At 44.0% G+C, this 24,102-nt stretch overlaps 1 protein-coding gene across 1 annotated transcript in view; it reads left to right on the top strand.

Moving 5' to 3' along the window:
- LOC126175523 (uncharacterized) overlaps window positions 1–24,102 on the top strand; it is a 337,116-nt gene that overhangs the window by 243,733 nt on the left and 69,281 nt on the right. Inside the window, exons 5-6 of the mRNA XM_049922350.1 lie at window positions 8,545–8,841; window positions 17,819–17,946. Of these exons, the coding sequence (XP_049778307.1) occupies window positions 8,545–8,841; window positions 17,819–17,946 (425 nt within the window). The remainder of the gene's footprint in view (window positions 1–8,544; window positions 8,842–17,818; window positions 17,947–24,102) is intronic.

A 24,102-nucleotide genomic window follows, 5' to 3' on the forward strand; every position in this document is an offset into this window, starting at 1 on the left:
AACTTGATTCGGGTTGCATGCGGCCTGCAGGGCTCCGTTTGACGACTACTGTTTTGGAGAATCGTACCTGAGGATAAGGAATTTGTTCAAGTGACGGTCCCACAAGAGCTCGACGATACAGGTACAGCCGTGGGACGTATACGGCTTTCGCTGTAGATAGAACTTTGTGAGTAGACTTTCAGATGTAGTTCTGTTGAATGATTATGATGCCAGTCTCCGCTTGAGAATTAGTACAATCAACCTGCAGTCACTAGAACATAATCGATTTTCTTCGCCAAGGCTTACCAATAAACTGGAATATGACTGACACAAATGACGATATACAGAGGATCACCTGAGCCAGTCTGAAATCCTATTGCTTTTACTGGCTTCTCTACCATGTATATTACGTGAGGAAATTTCGTTCGTTTTATGAGCATGGTGTAAAAAAAGTCATGTTTTAAGCATTTCCTTACAGATTATCATTATTATATTTACTTTCTATCATAATAATGAGCTGCTTATTACTTTCCATTAACAAAATACACGTCTGTGAAACAGTAAATTAATAAACAAAAACGCCATGAATGTAAGACGTAAAATAAAAACTAAAAACATGAAACAAATATGAGTAAAATAAATAATTAGAATACTAATGAGGTTTAGAAATATTAATTAGGTATTTTGAAAATATTCCGATAGCACATACGCGTACAGCTTGTTTTCCAAAACTAGTATTTCAAAAACCAGCTTTATTACACAGGGATGAATGTGACTTGAAAGCTTCCTTAATTTATGTTGTAACAAAAGTTTTCTATTTTCAAAATAAAGTAATAGTGGTAGGGGAATTTTTTAAAAATTATGATATTACAAAAGTTGATCATAACAGTTCTAAAGAACATATCAACTTTTATATAAAAAACATTTTTTTTCCTATATCATTGTTTCGGAGATACCCCCTCTAAACCTACAATGCCAAATTACTTTTCGGAGTGTGTTTTATCCCTTAAGAGACGGCCGGTGTGGCCGAGTGGTTCTAGGCGCTTCAGTATGCAACCGCGCGACCGCTACGGTGGCAGGTTCGAATCCTGCCTCGGGCATGGATGTGTGTGATGTCCTTAGGTTAGTTAGGTTTAAGTAGTTCTAAGTTCTAGGGGACTGATGACCTCCGATGTTAAGTCCCATAGTGCTCGGAGCCATTTTTAGCCCTTAAGAGTGAAATTGGGTACAAACAAAAAAAAATTCATGTTGCACTATTTTGTCGCCTCTGCACACTCGCCAAGTTCCATCAAATTCGTTATTAACATTGGGAAATTTTCTCTTGTTAGTGAAAACCGCCCCTCCATATGCTTAATCGTTCTGAGTACATTTCAAGTGGCCTGTCTTAGTTGCCATCCCCTGAAGGCAATAACTATTTTTCAACATAACTAACATAGTTTTTGGCATGTTCTTTGTTAAGTTAATGCAACACATATGATCGAACGTTGTTGCGCAGCAGAACGACACCTGTCAACCGCATGCCTCGTCCTTTGATTTGAATGGGTCTTCGTAACTTTCGCATTATGTCATGGCACACAGCTTCATTGATCGTTGTCTCTGGTTGCATAAAGTTAACAATAAAAGTACCATTCTTGTCTCAAAAGGCTGTTGTCATAAGCGTTTTACTACTGAATGTTTGCACGAACTAATTTGGGGAGTCGGTGAGTGTCCACCATTGTGGATGCGATTTTTATTTTTCTCTTAAAACAGCCGTGTTCCTACGCCTGTCACAGTTTTGTTCAATAAGTTCTCATCTTCTTGTTTGTAAACTACTGGGATGGATATGGGTGCAACAGCTTCCAAATCTTCGTTCGACAATGTGGTCCTTTAAAAGAGTCTTCTCGGTCTCTGTACTATTCGAGCTTGTACTGTGTCTGTAAATATTTACTGAACTAGTCGGCGAAGGATCATTAAATATTAATTTTCCTTTTATTTCCTCCTAAGGCAACGGAAATATCAACGCCACCGCCATTTGCCCGAGGCATTTGGTTTCCAGTCATCATTCTGGGTACTCACCAAGCAAAAAGTTTATGTATAAAACAGTCTCTGTCCAAATGCCGTGGAATGATATCTTGAACATTTACTATAAGTCGCTAGTGATTTCATAAATCGTAAATCTACGGCCATCTTGAACAACTTGTTTCACTCGCCGTACAAGGTTTTCACACGCTACTGACATGGCCCAACCAATAGGCGGAACTGTAGAGGAAAGAGGTAACTGGATACCCGATTACGATTGACGTCTCAATCGCCACGGTAATTATGTTGGAAGTAGACAGTACAGCACTGTAGAAGAAAGGGGTAACTGGGTACCCCTTTACGACAGATGTCGCAATCGCCATGGTGATTATGTTGGAAACAGACAATACAGCACTCAAAATCTTTGTGACGTTCATATTTGTTTCCCTTTCTGAGCGCAATGCATGTCGAAAACATACAAAATGAAAGAGAATTAGAAAGAACAGTTCTTTAAGAAATATTATGCGAAAATCCTCACGATGGAGAACGAACTGAACAAAAAGCGTGACATGTGGAAAAGAGTCACTAGTATGTATGTGGAGGTGAAAAGATAAAAAATTAGGAGAGAATGGAGTATCGTATCAAAGTAGTCAGAAAATAGATTATTAATAATACGTTTGCACGACCTTGATAGACACTGTTTCATATAGATATGCTATCAGTAAGCATTTGTGTTGTCATATCCCATCGACTCCAGATGCTGCTGCAACGATCTTACCGACAAGACTCTTGTACCTGTGCAGTTTGTTTTTGGCATTACTCGTGTGTTGGCATTAAAAATTCCGCACAGCTGCCAATGGTCACTTTCACTGACTTTTATCGGACGAATACAAACGTAAGACTTTCAGACAAGATTCAATTGTAATGATCACAACAAACAAAAATGCAAGAAAAAACCATATTGTTACACAGACCACTTGAAGATGCTTTAAAATAAATCGAAACGCGTCTGGTCTTAATAAGACTTTTATTACAGTTGCTAAAGACGGGAATTAACCTTTACAACTAGTATATTGAACTCTGTGAACATAGTTTCGATGAAGACACGATTCTGTTGTCAGGATAATGAATTCACTTCTCTACCATCAAAAATTAATAGTAAATACTCGGATCCCCAGCCGTGTGAGCTATTGGAAATGACGTGAGGTGTGGATGAGCGCCACTTCCATCGCAGTCAGGTGAAGTGAGATGTAGCTCAATTTCGATAAACTCAACCCGGTGGCTTTTTCCTCTTTATTGTTGTTTCTTCCCTCTCGCAATGAATGAGTTTAAAATACACAAAAAAGAAACAATATAACTGAAAAGAAGAGACAGTTACATATGCTTTCAGAATAATTTTCTTGTGTGGCAGGATAAAAGTGAATAATTTTATACAAAATAGCAGTAAAAAATTAGAAAGGTGAAAATGTGGTACAGAAAGGAGAAAACCTTAGAAACAAACAATACACATTCCATGAAAGTTGAAGGACATGGTGTAGTAAAGGATAGGAAGGAGAAGGAAGGTTAGAGGCAATTTATTTTGTTGTTTCAGGGAATGGCCCATATAACAAGGTATAATATTGAGAAATTTGAGGTGAAATTATGTAAAAATATTAAACATTTAACATTGTGACATTCAAAGAAAAACTTTGCGTAATATAGCAGGTAAAGGAATCAATCACGTGATTAATACAAACTTAAAGAACATCACTGCAGATCCCTTCATAAAGTGTAATGAATTTATAATCGAAAATGTGTGTGAAATCTGATGGGACTTAACTGCTAAGGTCATCAGTCCCTAAGCTTACACACTACTTAATCTAAATTATCCTAAGGACAAACACACGCACCCATCCCCGAGGGAGGACTCGAACCTCCGCCGGGACCAGCCGCACAGTCCATGACTGCAGCGCCTTAGACAGCTCGGCTAATCCTGCGCAGCAATTTATAATACATTTACAGGGTTGATAGATTAACGAAGTTAAAAGTAACTGGAGTAATCATCAACTTTGAGTTCTTTGAATGAGGTTAGATGCCCTGTAGATTGGATGTGGGAGTAAACATTGCTGATGCGTTGTAACTGAGGAGATGAAGTTGGGTGGAAGGGGTGATGATTGGAGAGAGAAATGTAATATGGAACTGGGTGTGTGACCCCAGCCCATGGTACAAATAGGAAAGAAATAGGGGAAGTTAGAAGCGAAGAGCTCTAATGTGGGGTGGATAGGAGGAAAGAGTTGGTGCTGACAGAATGGATAAATATCGCGACAGATATCACTGTCAGGAAAAGGAGTTTGTTGAAGTTTCGTTGGTAGTGTGTATGGACTGAATGTAGATGTAGGGTTGTTAGTGTTCAATGAATTAGAGATTAGTGGGAAAATTTTACTAGAAAATCAAAAACTTTATGTCAGTTCAATTCTCTGGAGAACATATTAAGACCATAACTGAGAACAATTTCCCTCACACATAAATACACTGTAGGAAAAAATTTAGTACACCTGGAACGACAACGGCATATACCGCCTGGAGGATAGTACATGTACTGATAATGGCTTCAACGTTATCCGATAATAGGTAGTGGCATAGCTGCCAGAGCGTCATCTGTGTGTACCCTTTATTAGGAAATACTCATGGCCAGACGGCTCAATGTGATGCAAACGTGTGAAGCAAGCAGGCAACCATGCCACGGAGAGCGGTCGGCCTTCCTGGAACCAACCGAGTGAGTTGAAAGGGAGTAAAATAGTGGCCTTCCGAATGGCTGGATGGTGCTTTCGGAAAACTGTCACATAAGCTGGACAATGTGTATCAGTTGTGCAACGATGCTGGTACCAGCGGTCACATGAACATTCTCACACCTGTAGACGAGGTACTGAGCGACCACGCGGCACAGACGTCCCCCAGGATAGTCGTATTGTAAGGGCAGCTACCACAGCACAGATAAGATGGCTTGTGAGTCCAGACACGACAACTCTAACTTTTGTGAACCGATTATTAGCAGTGGGACGACGGGCACGTACATCTCTTCCGTCTTCCACTCACGCCACAGCATCGAGGTGCACGGCTCGACTAATGGCGTCAGAGGATCACTTGGAAGATGGAATGGTGCTCCGTAGTCTTCAGCGATGAAAGCAGATCCTGCCTGCATGCAAGTGATCTTCCTCTGTGATTAGCACAAAGACCTGGTGAGCTGTGTTCCGTAAAGTGCATTCGTCTAAGACACAATGGCCACGCCCCAGCCCTTATGGCCTGGGGTGCGATAAGCTGCAGCTCTCGTTCACCTTTGATGTTTCTGGAGGGGACGCTAACCAGCGCTCAGTATGTGTAGAATGTTGTTAGACCCGTTCATTACCGTTTTCACAACACGAGGGTGATGCGTCGTTCCAACAGTATAATGCCCACTTACTCACTGCTTGCGAAACGCAACATCCTCTGCAGGACTTGCAGCAACTTTCTTGGCCAACGCAATCTGAGGACTTAACTCCAATCGAGCATGTATGGCATACGATGGGACGAGAAGTGACTCATGTGACTCGTCAACCAACAACTCTTACAGAACTACGTGAATAGGTCGAGCAGCCTGAACCGTCAAATAGGGTGGTTCACAAACAACAACTCAAGTACACCCGTTATGCCAAAACGTTATCGTGGAAGTAGGGGCCAGGAGGTGCTGGCGAAATAACACACACTGCTAAAGATATCTTTTTATTTTAAAACACTTAATAATAATTTTTTTTAAGTCTGGTATTTTTTATTAAAAACACAATTTCAAATAGCTTGACAAGTTTCATTATGAAAAGGAGATTACCAGGTATGACATTAACAACTTGCCAATAATGAGATTTTAACTCGACTATATATATATATATATATATATATATATATATATATATATATATATATATACACTCCTGGAAATTGAAATAAGAACACCGTGAATTCATTGTCCCAGGAAGGGGAAACTTTATTGACACATTCCTGGGGTCACATACATCACATGATCACACTGACAGAACCACAGGCACATAGACACAGGCAACAGAGCATGCACAATGTCGGCACTAGTACAGTGTATATCCACCTTTCGCAGCAATGCAGGCTGCTATTCTCCCATGGAGACGATCGTAGAAATGCTGGATGTAGTCCTGTGGAACGGCTTGCCATGCCATTTCCACCTGGCGCCTCAGTTGGACCAGCGTTCGTGCTGGACGTGCAGACCGCGTGACACGACGCTTCAGCCAGTCCCAAACATGCTCAATGGGGGACAGATCCGGAGATCTTGCTGGGCAGGGTAGTTGACTTACACCTTCTAGAGCACGTTGGGTGTAGGCCCTGTGTGCCTCGGTCGTATGCAGTCCTGATTGTGGCGCTCACCTGCACAGCGCCAAACACGCATACGACCATCATTGGCACCAAGGCAGAAGCGACTCTCATCGCTGAAGACGACACGTCTCCATTCGTCCCTCCATTCACGCCTGTCGCGACACCACTGGAGGCGGGCTGCACGATGTTGGGGCGTGAGCGGAAGACGGCCTAACGGTGTGCGGGACCGTAGCCCAGCTTCATGGAGACGGTTGCGAATGGTCCTCGCCGATACCCCAGGAGCAACAGTGTCCCTAATTTGCTGGGAAGTGGCGGTGCGGTCCCCTACGGCACTGCGTAGGATCCTACGGTCTTGGCGTGCATCCGTGCGTCGCTGCGGTCCGGTCCCAGGTCGACGGGCACGTGCACCTTCCGCCGACCACTGGCGACAACATCGATGTACTGTGGAGACCTCACGCCCCACGTGTTGAACAATTCGGCGGTACGTCCACCCGGCCTCCCGCATGCCCACTATACGCCCTCGCTCAAAGTCCGTCAACTGCACATACGGTTCACGTCCACGCTGTCGCGGCATGCTACCAGTGTTAAAGACTGCGATGGAGCCACGGCAAACTGGCTGACACTGACGGCGGCGGTGCACAAATGCTGCGCAGCTAGCGCCATTCGACGGCCAACACCGCGGTTCCCGGTGTGTCCGCTGTGCCGTGCGTGTGATCATTGCTTGTACAGCCCTCTCGCAGTGTCCGAAGCAAGTATGGTGGGTCTGACACACCGGTGTCAATGTGTTCTTTTTTCCATTTCCAGGAGTATATATATATATATATATATATATATATATATATATATATATATACTCTTAAAAGTAGCTCTATGTAAAGAATATTGCAACGTTAGACGTTAACAATAAGAAGATTTTAAACTAGTTATATCAATAAGGGAACAATTAAAAAAAACTTTAAGTAGCTAGCGTGTACTAAGCAAAAATAGTTGTCTCTCACCAGTTACGTAACTTATATCTGTTACAAAATAAATCTGAATAAGCCAGCACACAAACCTTCACATTAAAGGCAGTTCCCAATTTAAAAAAAAAAGTCCCTAGCTCGGTGAGGGAGTTACACGTGTAAACGTGCCCAAATCACAATAGGCGGAATAGTTACTGGTGGTCTACAGGGCCATAGCAGATCAGCCCCAAAACTTCCATTACAAGCGGCCACCTCCCCAAGTTACTCAAAACCAGAAGATGTAGCAATGGCGGTGCCCGCACAGACTCCGAACCACTGAGAGCCGCGACACCGACCCTAAATCACCCGACAGAGGTGTGAATGAAAACGGCCCAAGCAAGAAGCAATTAACACATTCCCGCGGACAGGCAAACGAAAACTGTGGTGGGACGATCCCAACAAAACCACTGGTGAAGAAACTCATGCCCTTCACTAGAACTTGAAAACCTTCTCTTATACATATATTTATATATAACTAACTCTGTTACATAAAAACAGTTCTCAATTTCTCACACTCCACCCCAGCGCCGGGAACACGTCGCACTTCCAGATGCTCGTCAGAGCCAACCGCTGCCAGTGCTTTCAACGGCCGATAAGAAGAGATACGATCCTACGCGTTGATCTCCTGCACCACGGCATCTAAGCCTCATAAGCCACGTACATGCCGGTAAGGGAGACTTAGCCCCTGACAGCCAAGAGTTCGGCCAAAGCACGTGGTGAGCAGTTGACGACCCCCACAGCAGGGCCCCGCTCGCGCCACCACCTCTCTCGGTCACGGCCCAGTACGTCCTCCTCGATCGTCACGCGACCGTACACTTGCTCCACCTCCCGCCAGAGGGCGGTGGCGATCCAAACAGCGCGCCATACCGAAAGCGCCACCGCAAACACTAGACGTAAAGCGAAAGCAGTCTGCCTGGCGCTCTTTTCGAAGAGCCGGACACAACTATGTCTCACAGGCGTGGAATAACGCTACACTACTTACCGTCTGCACGATTTCGGGTCGATACCTGGTACCTCAGAACCGTTTGTGCTATTGATCTGTAAATGTAATTATTTCATGTACTCCATGTGCGCTGTTGTAGCTATGAATCTTGAGTGACGTGGAAACATGTAGAAGGATGTACTTTTTTGTGACAGTGTATATTAGCTTATAGGAATCCTTTCGTGGGTTCCCAAACCACGGACCGACACGGTGTTTTGGTTGCTGCAGGAGTGGGCCTGGGGCTGGTGGTGCCGGCGTCGTACCTGGCGTTCAACTCGTACTTCCTGGAGCGCCGCGGGCTGGCGATGGGCCTGTGCCAGGCGTGCGTGGGGCTGGGCTTCATCGGCGCGCCGCCCGTGGTGCAGGCGCTGCTCCACAGCTACGGCTTCCGCGGCGCCATGCTGGTGCTGGGCGGCATCGGGCTGCACTCGGTGGTGGGCGCCGTGCTGTACCAGCCGGTGCGCTGGCACCAGCGCAGGCCGCCGGCGCCGCGGCCCCACGGCGCCAACGGACGCCTCGCCAACGGTCAGCACTCGACACCTACCAGCAACGCTCTTTCAACTGAAGTCCCTGACTCTTAGGAGCTGTAATATGCAGGTGGTAGAGGGTTGCCAATTTGGTCGGAAATGGACGTTTCAAGTGTTATGTGATCTTGAAGGCACTTCAATGGAAAGGGGGGTTGGGGGGTTGTTTGGGGGGAAGACACCAACAGCGAGGTCATCGGTCTCATCGGATTAGGGAAGGATGGGGAAGGAAATCGGCCGTGCCCTTTCAAAGAAACCATCCCGGCATTTGCCTAGAGCGATTTAGGGAAATCATGGAAAACCTAAATCAGGATAGCCAGATGCAGGATTGAACCATCGTCCTCCCGAATGCGAGTCCAGTGTGCTAACCACTGCACCACCTTGCTCGTTCAAGGGAAAGGGAAAGAACACTGACGCGACAAGAGTCATGCGACAACGAAATGCGCGGTACTATTGCTTACGCAAGGTATAAAAGGGGAATGCATCAGCGGAGCTGTCATTTGTACTCACATGATTCGGGTGAAAAGATTTCCGAAACTACGGAAATCAACACACTTTGAACGTATGGTACACTACTGGCCATTAAAATTGCTACAGCAAGAAGAAATGCAGATGATAAACGGATATTCATTGGACAAATGTATTATACTAGATCTGACATGTGATTAAATTCTCACGCAATTTGGCTGCATAGATCATGAGAAATCAGTACCCAGAACAACCACCTCTGGCCGTAATAACGGCCTTGATACGCATGGACATTGAGTCAAACAGAGCTTGGATGGCGTGTACAGGTACAGCTGCCCATGTAGCTTCAACACGATACCACAGTTCATCAAGAGTAGTCACTGGCGTATTGTGACGAGCCAGTTGCTCGACCACCACTGACCAGACGTTTTCAATTGCTGAGAGATCTAGAGAATGTCCTGGCCAGGGCAGCAGTCGAACATTTTCTGTATCCAGAAAGACCCGTACAGGACCTGCAAGCTGCGGTCGTGCATTATCCTTCTGAAATGTGGGGTTTCGCAGGGATCGAATGAAGGGTAGAGCCACGGGTTGTAACACATCTGAAATGAAACTTCCGCTGTTCAAATTGCAGTCAATGCGAACAAGAGGTGACCGAGACGTGTAACCAATGGCAACCCATACCATCACGAAGAGCCACGGGTCGTAACACATCTGAAATCTAACGTTCACTGTTCAAAGTGCCGTCAGCGCGAACAAGAGGTGACCAACACTTGTAACCAATGGCACCCCATACCGTCACGTCGGGTGATACGCCAGTATGGCGATGACGAATACACCCTTCCAATGTGCGTTCACCGCGATGTCGCCAAACACAGATGCGACCATCATGATGCTGTAAACAGAACCTGGATTCATCCGAAAAAATGACATTTTGCCATTCGTGCACCCAGGTTCGTCGTTGAGTACACCATCGCAGGCGCTCCTGTCTGTGATGCAGCGTCAAGGGTCACCGCAGCCATGGTCTCCGAGCTGATAGCCCATGCTGCTGCAAACGTCGTCGAACGGTTCGTGCAGATGGTTGTTCTCTTGCAAACGTCCCCATCTGTTGACTCAGGGATCGAGACGTGGCTGCACGATCCGTTACAGCCATGCGGATAAGATGCCTGTCATCTCGACTGCTAGTGATACGAGGCCGTTGGGATCCAGCACTGCGTTCCGTATTACCCTCCTCAACCCACCGATTCCATGTTCTGCTAACAGTAATTGGATCTCGACCAACGCCAGCAGCAATGTCGCGATACGATAAACCGCAATCGCGATAGGCTACAATCCGATCTTTATCAAAGTCGGAAACGTGATGGTACGCCTTTCTCCTCCTTACACGAGGCATCACATGAACGTTTCACCAGGCAACGCCGGTCAACTGCTGTTTGTGTATGAGAAATCGGTTGGACACTTTCCTCATGTCAGCACGTTGTAGGTGTCGCCACCGGCGCCGACCTTCTGTGAATGCCCTGAAAAGCAAATCATTTGCATCATTTCTTCCTGTCGGTTAAATTTCGCGTCTGTAGCACGTCATCTTCGTGGTGTAGCAATTTTAATGGCCAGTAGTGTAGTTGCAGCTAGACGCATGGGACATCCTATTTCGGAAATCGTTAGCCACTTCAATATCCCACGATCCGTGTGTCAAGAGTGTGGCAAGTATTCCAAATTTCAGGCATTATCTCTCACACGGAAAACGTAGGGGCCGACGGCTTTCACTTAAAGGGCGAAAAAACCGCATTTGCGTAGAGTTGTCAGTGTTAACAGACAAGCAACACTGCTTGAAATAACCTCAGAAATCAACATCTGACGCACGACGAACGTATCAGTTAGGACAGTGAGGTGAAATTTGGTGTTAATGAGCTATGGCAGCAGACGACCGACGAGAGTGCCGTTTCTAACAGTACGCCATCGTCTGTGACGTCTCTCCTGGGCTCGTGACCACATCGTTTGGACCCTAGACGACTGGAAAACTGTGAGCTGGTCACATGAAACCTGATTTAAATTGGTAAAAGCTGATGGTAGGGTTCCAGTGTGGCTCAGACCCCAGGAATCCATCGACCCAAGTTTTCAACAAGGCACTGTGTAAACTGGTGATGGCTCCATAATGGTGTGGGCCGAGGACTGAGTCCTCTGCTCCACATGAACCCGCTGTTGAATGAAGATCGTTATGTTCGGGTACTTGGAGACCATTTGCAGCTAAACAATGATGAAGTTGTTGTGGATTATAACGGGCTATGTCACACGCCCACAGTTGTTCGCGACTAGTTTGAAGAACATTCTGAACAATTCAAACGAATGATTTGGCCCCATACGAGTCATATCGGACATTTGTGAGACACTACCGAGAGGTCAGTTTGTGCACAAAACCCAGCACTGGCAACATATTCGCAATTATGGACGGTAATAAAGGCAACACGGCTCAGTATTTCTGCTGTGGACTTCCAACGACTTGTCGAGCCCATGCCACATCGAATTGCTCCACGCCAGAAGTGGTCCGACCTGATATTTGGAGGTATCCCATTACTTTTGTCACATCAGTCTAGTCTTGACTGAGCAACACGTGTGAACCATGTGTTTGTAAACTACTTGTTGTTGTTGTCAGACCCATGACTGGTTTCATGCACCTCTCCACACTAGTCTATTCTGTGCAAACCTCTTCATCTCTACTTAGCTGATGCATCATGCATCTACTGAACCTGCTTCCTGTTTTCCTGCCTTGCCTCCCTTTACAATTTTGGCTTCAATCTCCTCCCCACATTTCCTCCTATTACCAAACTGATGATTGCTTGATGCCTCAAGATATACCCCACCAACCAATCTCTTTTTTCAGTAATGTTCTCTCATATATCTCTTTCTTCCTTAATTCGAATCAGTACCTCCTCATTAATTATTTCATCTGAGTTTTGGCATTCTTCTGTAACACTACATTTCGAAAGCTTCTATTCCTCCTTGTATGAACTTGTTATTGTCCACATTCGACTTCTGTACAAGACTGCACTCCATACAAATGGCTTCAGGAAACAGTTTGTGACACTCATGTTCATATTCAACTAGAGGAATTCTGCAGTAGCTCGCGCCACATCCCCGGTAACAATATCTCATGCCGGCCTGGTGCTATATTCGGACAGCCTTGCGGCTATGGTTAGTTCGCGCCAACCTCCTCAGATCCGTAGCTTACACCAGCCTGTGAATGACTGCAAGGAGTTCTGCCACTGTTAATCTCTGTGACCTTCTACCACATTTCCCTCAGACCCCTTGCCTTTAACTCTATACCAAAACAACGTGTTATTATGAGCTTAATACCTGATATGTCCTTCTTTGCAGGTCGTTTTGGAACTTTCTGGTAGTTTGCGCTGCGCCTCCAGTAGCGGTAACTTGCATTGGGCAGGCTCTGCAGTCGGGCCGAATTATGCCTGTCTCCTGTGGTTGATTCCAAGCAGTTCTACCATTCGTCACTAGATATCCACGGCACCGCTTTTACAGTGGCTAATACTAATTTATCATAGTGCAACCAATTTACACGAAATATTTATAATTGATATACAGAAACTTCCCTGTGGATACGCCTATATATTAGTGAAAACTACATTAACATCCCTACAGTAGCTCCTGAGAATAGCCGAACATACAGACAGAAACTGCAGCGAGAGGCTTCAGTTTATAGACTATAGAAGAAGAAGGAGGTAGATAGAAAAGTAGGTAGACAGATATGCACGTACAGACATACACTGATATAAATACAGATACAAATAGAAAATAAAAGACATTAACGTATTTATCTTTTCAAAAACGCTTTTCGTGTTATTGCCGGTTTTAATTTTACATACTTTGTATTTCGCCCATTTTGTTGTTTTCCACCAAAAAAAAAAAATTGTGTGTGAAATCTTATGGGACTTAACTGCTAAGGTCATCAGTCACTAAGCTGAGACACTACTTAACCTAAATTATCCTAAGGACAAACACACACACCCATGACCGAGGGAGGACTCGAACCTCCGCCGGGACTAGCCGCACAGTCCACGACTTCAGCGCCTAAGACCGCTCGGCTAATTCCACGCGGCTTCCACCCCAAATAGAAAAGTCATCTACTTTTTATAGTGTCTCATTTCCTGAGCTAATTCCGCCAGTATCTCCTGATATAACGCAATTACATTTCACTAACCTTAATTTACTTTTGTTGACATTCATCTTGTAACCCCTTCGAAGACACTATCCAATTCGTTCAGTTCTTCTTCTAAGTTCTTTGCCTTTGGCGACAGAAATGCAATGCCATCGACAAACTGCAAAGTTTTTATTTCTGCTCCCTGAACATTAATTCCGCTTCCAAATTTTTCATTCGTTTCTTGCACTGCTTGCCCACTGTGCAGGCTGAATAACATCTGGGAGAGGCTACACCGATCTCTCATTCCCTTCTCGTTTATAGCTTCCATTTCATGCCTTTCGATTCTTGTAGCTGCAGCTGCAGCTTCTACGAGCTTTAGATCTTTGGATAACCTTTCGCTACTTGTATTTTACCACTAGTACTTTCAAAATTTCAAGGAGTGTATTTCAGTCGCCATTGTCAAAAGCTTTCTCTAAATCTATAAATTCTATAGACGTAGGTGTGCCTCTCTTCACGCTATCTTCTAAAACAAGTCCTAGCGTCAGTATTGCCTTGAATGTTGCTACATCACTAAACTGGGTGTAACTCTGAAAAACCTCAGTGTAATCATTGAAGTAGAAATTGTAACTCTGAAACGTTCGATCTAAACAATAAAAGAAAACATTGCGACCAAACAAGGCATAACTTTATCAAACACATCCCGCACTTGAAGTACAGTCTGTTTTATTGTTATGAATCGTTTTGGACAGATTAGGCCATCTTCAGATTTACAAGAAAAATAATGAAAAAAATCATCCAAGGTACTTAAAAATAATACATGTAGATATATCAGATTACATAGCAGGGTAGCTATCACTGACACAACTGAAAATGGCTATAATCATTGGCTCAGCAGTTACATACGGTAAGTTCAGAAGAAAAGTGGCGTTACCATCATAGGGAAAGTGGTAAGGTTAAGCCATGTGGGACTATATGGTTATGCTGTATTCAGCAGAAACTGTATACCGCAACCACATTGGTGGAGTTACCTTGACAAATAAAGACATAATTGCCTTTGTTTCGTCGCGTGAAGTCATAAACACAAACTCATAAACGTGAAGAGGGTTAAGCATCTACAGTTCAGAATTGAAAACACAAAAAACATTGACGTTATTATGCGGTATTTGGTGGTTTCCGTCTTTGTACTTGCGTATTACAAAAATATGCATTTTAAGTGATACAAAATATATTAGATCCCTCCAAAACGCGTCATTTTTAGTATAGATTTTTGCGTTAAAGTATCAAGTAACATGACGTCAGGGTGCAAACTTACTGCCTATAGATTTTAGGTTGATTTTAGCTTTGTTTTTATTTAGTAGTTGATTTTGAAAAGGAAAGGAAACACAGTCTATAAAACTTTTGTTGAGCCCTGGACCATATTTCCTGTCGCTATACGTCGCAACCTTCCGCATTATGAAAGCACGAGCTGCGCCTGTTCATTTCTGACCATTAGATAGTTAACGTCAAAATTCTCAATGTCGCTCCTTGTGTCATCTTCATAATTTGGATCCAACAGATCTGGGACACCTTGTATATCAACAATCTATGAATGAATGTAAAATATGTGGTATGTTCTATTTCTTATTGCAGCATAAACACTCCAGATCAACCGAATTAATATCTTGCTACTAGCATGTAGTAGCCGCTAACACCTGGACTCTACTACGCCCCGAAAAAAATACCACTAGTAAGTTCCTGTATCTTTCCCTAGTACTACGGTAGCAGAATCCCAATCCCAGTCCACGTAAACGATCCCCATAGGAGAATAATTCCCCATCTATCTAAATGGCGCCTTGTTGTCAAAATAAATGAATCGTAAGTTGAGATTTTCTTTATAGTTGTACCCAGCCACGGGAAAGTTTGTACCTGTACCGCAGTTCATTAGTTCTACAGTGCCTGGATTGTCAAGAGCAAGAGGCGGTATTCGTAAGCCCGTGCTAATCGCAGTCCTTTTGACGTGAGGGGACCACAGGTGCACGAGTATGGAGGACGCTTCTATCCCATAGTGGTGGGGATGGCGACGAGGTGGGGAAGAATTCATTCTAAATGAAGTGGATGTTCAGTAGTTATTGTTGTCCACCACTGGATTCACAAGTCACTTGCTGCACGGTGGCCTTTCTGTCCACTATTGTAAGCGGCAGCGATCGGTGGGACTACTCTCGTTGTTGCCCTGATAGCAGACTGTTGCGGCGGCGATTTACTGTTGTCATTGTGATTATGGTGCGTTTCTAACGTTCTGGCACGTACGACAACGAAGCGGAATGTTGTTTTTATCGGACATCGACGATATAACTACTATTAAACGCTGTTACCACGTATATCTTGATCCTCCTACAATCTGCTGTGACGCCGACGCTAAGTACGTGCTATATTATCAATTTCTTGTTTATTTGAAGTTAGATTACTCTGGTCCTGATACACGATAAAACGCCCACCCCATAGTACCGCAGCACGCCGCTGGGGGATCCAAAACAAAATTGCGCTCGCTATTCATAAAGTGGAGTACCGCATGGAAATATGTTTCCTGCATCTGAATGGGAATGGCAACATTGCACCATCACCCCCCCCCCCCCCCCCGGCACAGTTTTTTTCTGACGTGGATGTTTTTAGTGTGGTCAAACAAATCTGAATGATAAAGAATGAAGTGGCAGACCATACTCCGTGAAGAATTAGGAATCACGAGAAAAGTGGAACCATTTGTGCTTCATAACCGGCGTATCAAAATCGATGTGTTAGTGAAGAAACTGAAAGTCAGCCAGAGATCAGAGACCAATATCACGAACTACATTTTGAACATGAGAAACGCCGTCGTGCACTGGTATCTGCGACTGCTCTCACGTGTTGAAATAGCCTGCCGAACCCAAGCGTACATGTTCCAAACGAATCCAGATTTCTTTAGCGGCGTAATCATCATGGACGAGTGTAGTGTGTATCATTACGAACGATAGCGAGGCAAAGGAGCAAAGAGATCAATGGAAACTTGTGGATTCACCGACGCTGATAGAGATGAAGAGTGAAGACCCAACCACTAATGGGCATTTTGGGAGTTCCATGGTGTATTAACAGCTTATGCTCGTGTAGGAGCATACTAGTGACATCACTTGATGAGGCTACAGCTTCATTTATTTGTTTATTTTTGCTCCACGACAACTCCTCAGCCGAGTCTGCACATCGTTACACACAGGCTGCTTCTTTGGGCTCTCAAATTTTTCTCGCCACTCCCCCCACCTCCCGTGTTCTGCTGAGATGGCACCCAGTGACTTCTCCGTCTTTGCTTTCCATGAAAAATTTGCAAAATGACGACGAGGTGATTTCAGAGGTGAAGCATTTCCTGGACAATTATAGATATGAGTGACGTCTGTTCTGTTAGACATGTCCGACGGAACAGATGTCACTCATATCTATAATACGTAGGTGTCAAATTCTACGTCTATTAAGTCTGAGTATTCATATCTTCAGTATCATTGTCGTCCAATTGTTCTGTATGGGTGCGACGTCTGTTTAATGAAAAAGTTTTCAGTGCGGATGCACGACCAACGTCCGAACTCCTCTGGGAATCAGAAATCTGCTAGTAGTGAGTTAACGGACGGGAGTAGATGGGAAGTGGGGAATCTGTCTCTGACCGAAAGCGTGTACAGATGGCCGACGCAGTTAAGGCAACCGTTCTGGGAAAGCGGAGCATCCGGGTTCGAGTTTCACACCGGCACAAATTTTCAACTCTCGCTATTGGATTGTCACAGTGTTCTGTGCGGCTAGAAGTCATTATTTCCTTCCTATATTTTTCGCATCCTGTTTCCTCTCCATTCCTTTCGCTCCAAAAGTATTCACATTTCCTGAACAGTCAAATTGCAGACTTTTACAAGCAAGATCTTCTCTAAGTCATTCATCGGTGGTAAGAAATGTGTCAGTTGATGGCTGAATGTATAGAGAGAAGGACTAACACCATCAGTTCATCACTACGTTTCATGGCCGAGGCTTGAATATTTCGAGGTGATAATTAAAACTTTATAGCTACCCCGCCATTCGTAGTCATGACAGAAGAGCTCTCGAATGGGGCGATTTTGCTAACTAATTTGCTTATGAATTTATACCAAATGCTGTGTGTTCCACTTATGTGCGTTTCAGATAATCTTTCATTACTTCGTGCGTTCTCTAACAAGCCCTTTGTGCAGAAAACGAAGTGTACAGGTGAAACTCATGCTTGCACCCTTCTCGAACAATGTATGATTGCCTGAAATACTTTAGTAGTGGATACCTCTTTTGCAGGGAAAACAATTCGCTTAGACTGCTGTACAGAGAGTGACGTGTTTGGTGTGTTCTGCAGGCGGGCCGACGCACGAGCTGAAGACGCGGCCGGCCACGGTGGAGGAGCAGCGGCTGTCGATGCACGTGGTGCCCGCCGAGGAGGACGACCTCGCCTGCGGACGCGCAGTGCCCAATGGGCGCGCCCAGGTACCCCACACTGCCAGACACGCGCCACTGTTGTAATACACGGACTAAACCAGGAGGAAGTACAGCTGACGATGTTGACATGACACATGTAACGCGTAGTGGACGTAATCTGCAGGGTGATTCCGTGATGATGTTACAAACTTTCATGGATAGTTGGTAAGGGACCCTGGTCTGGAAACAACCGAGCGGAAGTTATAAGTGAAATCTTTCTGACGCCTCTGACAGTGGAAAACTTGTACCGGCACTGTTGTTGCTAAGACTGTAGGGGAGGCAACGTTCGGAGGTGGTAGTATAGACCAAAACAAGAAAAGAGATCTAGTAAACATATGCAATAAAACGCATACTGCAAGAGCTACGAGCACTTGTTCATCTTTGATACTGTGTATCACATCTCTTCTAATGAAGTCACGCACTTTAGAACTCATATTTACTAGAGTTTTATGTTGTTTTTTCCGCACTACCTCCTCCAAAAGGAAACCAAAGAGCTTACAGCAGAAAATATGTGTTACACCGTATAGAAGATTAACAAATACTCTTAGCTCTTTAGGTATACATTTTAGATCCTATTTTTTTTGTTTTGGCCCATACTACCATCCTTGAAAATTGCCTATCCTACAAGCCAGCATAATTCTCGGACGGTGAATCAGTTCCAATTTCTTCCACATCATCATCCACTTCACTTTCATCTAAATTTGATTCGTTCAAGACTTCTTTAATCACTCTTTCAAAAGACCTGTTACGCAAACGTTGTCTATTGATGTTACTTGTTCAACAGCAGCAGAAACAATGAAAATAAAAACGTTCGACTTCATAAAAATATGTTTGGAAATTACAATGCAAAAGCTCATTTCGTTTCAAATAATTAAAACCAAAGTCTAAACCACCTAAAATTTTTCCTTGGTATTACCGACGGAGCCAAAGACAGAATTGGTGATTTTCAGAAAAGGAGGCAAAACACGCAAGAATGCGGAAATCAACAACAGAGGACAAAAACTGAAAAACCTCATCAGACTTTAAATACCTAGGGGTGACATTGCAACCAACAGCCAAATGCTTCACAAAACATACAACAGAACGTGCAGCCCAAGCAATAATAGCAATATAGGACATCAAACACATCCGCCAACTCAGTCTAGAAACAGCCATGAAATTATTCAACGCAAAAATCTTGCCTATCCCGGCCTATGGGATGGAGGTTATATGAGACCACCTGACAGAAAAAAATCTAGAAACACTTATCTAAAAAGAGCACTAGATCTCTCAAAGACAACAAGATCTAGACTATTGTACCTGCTAGCGAGAGAGACATTCCTAATTGAAGACATCAAACTTCGATATGTGATGTCACACACCAGGGCTTCCAGAAATCAACTGAAGATCATGCAGGATAAACGAGAAAAAGTATGGCCGGAGTGCTATGGCACCGAAGCAATGACGAACCGCTCATGGACAGCACCAAACTTCCAACTGCGACATGTAGTAACCAGATGTTCTATTCATGGCTTTCATCAACCAATTTGCAAAAACAAAACTTACCACGACCCAACCACAACATGTGTGTGAACTGTGTAACGAAGCCTGTGAACGATATCACATAGAACTGAGCAGTAAAAGAGTGAAATCTATAAATGAATATGCAAAAATGTAAAATGTAAATGTAAAATGTTAAGAAAAGTAACTCTATGTGGCTATTTGGCTGCAATTTTATTAAATAAAAAGTTAGCGACGGAGCCGTGGGGCGGGGGTTGGGGGGCTTGTAAGGCCAATGGAGAATAAATATCAAATAAATGAATTTTAACTAAAAAGTTCTACAATCACTCAATTGCAAATGCAATAATGAATAATTTCATACATCAGAACGTAGATACAACATATGAATATTGAGTCAGTGAACGTACGAAACCCTCCCCCCCCCACCCCCCCCCCCTCCCAGCCGTTGGTAATGCTAAGGTTATGCATAAACACTGTTCTTTTGACTATTGTATCTCCTTAAATTGCGGAAACAAAGGTTCTGTTTTATGAGACGTAAGTTATAATGTACGCTAGGATTTCCAGACGCAGGCAATATTTTCTGGAAAATTAAATTTTCTACTTTATTCCAGAAAATGTACAGTTCCAGAACGAATTTTCAGTCTATATCAGAGAGTGTGCTCATTTGAAATTAAAACAGCGCACTGGTCGCGACTCAAACCTGTGACCTTTTCCTGTCGCGTGCAAGGGCTCTACCGACTGAGCTGTAGAAGCACGACTCGGGACCACCCTGCGCCTATACAGCTGTACTTCCGCCAGTTCCTATTCTTCTACCCTCAAAACTTCACGAAAGTTCTCCCGGTTATCTTTCGGGACTAGTACCCCTGGAAGAAAGGGCACCCAGGTTCGAGTCCAAGTCTGACACACTGTTTTTATCTGCCAAGAAGTTTAAAAAATACGCATTTGGAAACAATAATATTGGGGTTATAAAATTATAGCACTGGATTTAGGACAGTATTACATTTTAGGATTCAAAAATTGCAGACCGAGTTAGGTGGCACACTGGACTCGAATTCGGGAGGACGACGGTTAAAACCCGCGTCCGGCCATCCTGATTTAGGGCTTCCGTGACCTCCCTAAATCGCTTCAGGCGAACGCCGGGGTGGTTCCTTCGAAAGGGCGCGACCGATTTCCTCCCCCATCCTTTTCTAATATGAGCTTGTGCTCCGTCTCTAATGACGGCGTTGTCGACGGGACGTTTAACACTAATCTTCTCCTCCTCCTCGAACATTCTAGAACACGAAAATTTTGAGTAGCAGTATGTTTTAAATAACCAATTTCTGGGATAAAGTAAAACGTTTGTTTATAAGAGGAGAATGAGGGCTTCCAAATAAGTATGCCAATACGAAAACAAATAATAATTATGAAGTAAAATTCTGAACCGTATATGGGTTACGTGACATAAAGTTGTGAAAATTTGTGTAAATAAACTTTCTTATCTAAAACTAATCTTACCGTCAGTACTCTGAAAAACTGTACCGTGAATAAGAAAGTTTAATGAAACAGAGCGCTGATACGAGTTTAGCAATTTTAGGTATTCTTGATATATAGCTTAACAACGAAAAGAGATCAGAAAACAAAAGAATATATTTTAGTAGTAGGATTATAGCACGCGGAGCTGCTACACCTTGCTACGTTTCAAGTTACTGAAAGGGTACAGCCAAAAGTTTTCTTGAAGTAATTGATAGTTTTCACAAAAGTTTCATTCGAGCCATTGAAAATTGTTGAGTTAAAATTTTTCCGTAAATAATATATGTTTCTTTGACGTTTGTAAAACGTCTGTCAATATGCCTCCGTACAAGTCTTTATTTCTCTTATCTTATTTTCACTGTCCTTTGGCTAAATGTATGTTGGCGGCAGTAGAATCGTTTCTGCAGTCAGTCTTAAACGTCGGTTCCCCAAATTTTTACAATAGCGTTTGGCGAAAAGAGTGCCATCTTCCCTCCGGGGATTCCCATTTGAGTTCCCGAATCATTTCTGTAATACTCGCTTGTTGATCGAACCTGCCGGTAACAAATCTAAGCAGGCCACACCTGAATTGCTTCGATGTCCGACCTGGTGCGGATCACAAACACTCGAGCAGCACTCAAGACTCGGTCGCGCTAGTATTCTAAACTCGATTTCCTCTGTGGATGAGCTACTCTTTCCTAGAATTCAACCAATAAACTGAAGTTGACCATTCACTTTCCCTACTGCAGACCTTACTTGCTTGTTCCTATCTCTTTGCAAAGTTACACTTACATATTTAATCGGCGTGCCTGCGTCTGTTAGCACATCTATCAGCACACAATTAATACTGTATATGAACATTAAAAGTTTCTTTTTCCTCCTTATCTGCATTAACTTATATTTTTCTACATTTGAAGCAAGTTGGCATTCATCAGACCAAATGGAAAATTTATCGAAGCCATTCTGTGTCCGCCTACAGTCAGTAATCGACGACACCTTCCAGTACACTGCAGCGTAAACAATCGCAGATTGCAAAATTGGTTCAAATGGCTCTGAGCACTATGAGACTTAACAGCTGAGGTCAGCAGTCCCCTAGAACTTAGAACTACTTAAACCTAACTAACCTAAGGACATCACACACATCCAGGCCCGAGGCAGGATTCGAACCTGCGACCGTAGCGGTCGCGCGGTTCCGGACTGAAGCGCCTACAACCGCTCGGCCACTCCGGCCTGCCGCAGATTGCAGCTCACGCTATGCGTCCGTTTATGTACAAACAGAACATGAGTGGTCCTATAGCACTTTCCTCGCACTGTCCTGCAGATAACCTCGTCTTTGTTGAACACTCGCCGTTCAATATAATGAACTGGGTTCTCTTACTTAAGAAATCTTCTAGTCATTCACATATATGAGATCCTATTCTGTATGCTCGGACCTTCGTTAATAGTCTGCAGTGGTGCACTGTGTGAAACGCTTTCCGCAAATCTAGGAAGATGGAATCTTGCCCTCCATCCATGGTTCCCAGGCTATCGAGCGAGAAAAGGACAAGCTGAGTTTCACACGCGTGATGCCTACTAAATCCAGGGTGTTTTGCAAACACAAGTTCTCTGTCTCAGGGAAATTTATTAAATTCGAACTACAAATATGCTCAAGGATTCTGAAAAAAACCGAAGTTAGGGATATTGGTATGTAATTTTGCGGATCCGTTCGTTTACCCACCTTATATAGAGAAGTCACCAGCACACTTTTCCTATCGCTTGGGGCATTGCGATGGAGGAGAGGTTTGCGGTAGATGCAAGCTAAGTAGTAGGTCATTCCTGAGTACTAATCTATTAAAAAATTATTCGGGACTCCGCCCGAACTTGGCGACTCATTTGTTTTCAACTCTTTCAGTTGCTTGTCAGCGCCAGAGATACGTATTGCATGTCGACCATATGGAAGTCTGTGTGACCGTCTAAACGATGGTACAGGGATGGATAGAATTGTGAAAACACCGCTAGAAATGCATGCTTGAACATAAACGCAAATGCTAGAAAAGCCTGCAGGTATTCTTGTATTTGAGCACGAACGGCACCTGTGCAGTGGCCTCAATTCTTTGCAAGTGTCAGTTGTGGTCAGAACAGTGCTGTGTGTAGTTGGGAGTGCATTATGGCGGAGCTCAGTGAATTCGAACGTGGGCAAACTGTTGGCGCTCGCACGGTGGATGCTTCTGCAATCGAAGTAACCGAAAGGCTCCGTGTTTCAAGAGGTGCCGATACATGGAAATCGGGGTAACTTCATCCGCTAAGTCACAATTCGGATGAAAGTGAATGTTGAGTGATCGTGACAAACTGTCGTTGAAGAGGATTATGACAAAAAATAAGAAGACGACAGCTGCAAAAGTCACTACAGAACTGAATATCCCACACGCCAACTTTGTCAGCGCCAGAACAACGCGAAGAGAGCCCCCATAAGCTGGGAATCGCATAGTGAGGCGGAATTCCAAATCCGACCATCTGTGACGCAAATGCCTGTAGTAAGAAAACGTGGTTCAGAAGCCAGAAAACCTAGACTACGGAGCAATGGAAGAAAGTCATTTGCTCGAATGAATCTTTCTTCACACTAATTCGAACTTCTGGCCTAGTTTACGTCCCAAGAGTGAAACATGGCGGGGATTCGTTGATGATTTGGACAGCCTTATCGTAATATTCCGTAGACTCCATGGTTACTTTACCGGGTCGCATTATTAGCAAAGATAATGTGACTATTTTGGCTGATCAGGTTCATCGCATCGTAATGTTTGCTCGCCATTAGAGATGCTGTGTTACTAGACGAAAGGATCCATGTTCACACAGCTCGCATCGTCTCGGTTTGGTTCTGTGAGTATGAGGATGGATTTTCACATCTCCCCTAGCCACGACAGTGACCAGTTTTCAGTATTATTGAGCATTTGTAGACTACCTCCGATAGAAGGGTATGTGATCACTATCCACCTCCATCATGGGTACCTGAATTTGCGAGCATGTTGCAGGAAGAATGGCATAAGATTCCCTTGAAAACCATATCGGACCTGTATCTATAGTTCCCGCGACGAGTGGAAGCTGTTTTGAATGCCAACGGTTTTCCCACACTGGATAAGGCATGGTAATGTGTTGTGTGTTTGGTGTTTCCATATTGTTGTCCACCCCGTATACATCTGC

Source organism: Schistocerca cancellata, chromosome 3 (assembly GCF_023864275.1).
Source record: "Schistocerca cancellata isolate TAMUIC-IGC-003103 chromosome 3, iqSchCanc2.1, whole genome shotgun sequence".
Taxonomy (NCBI): Eukaryota; Metazoa; Arthropoda; class Insecta; order Orthoptera; family Acrididae; genus Schistocerca; species Schistocerca cancellata.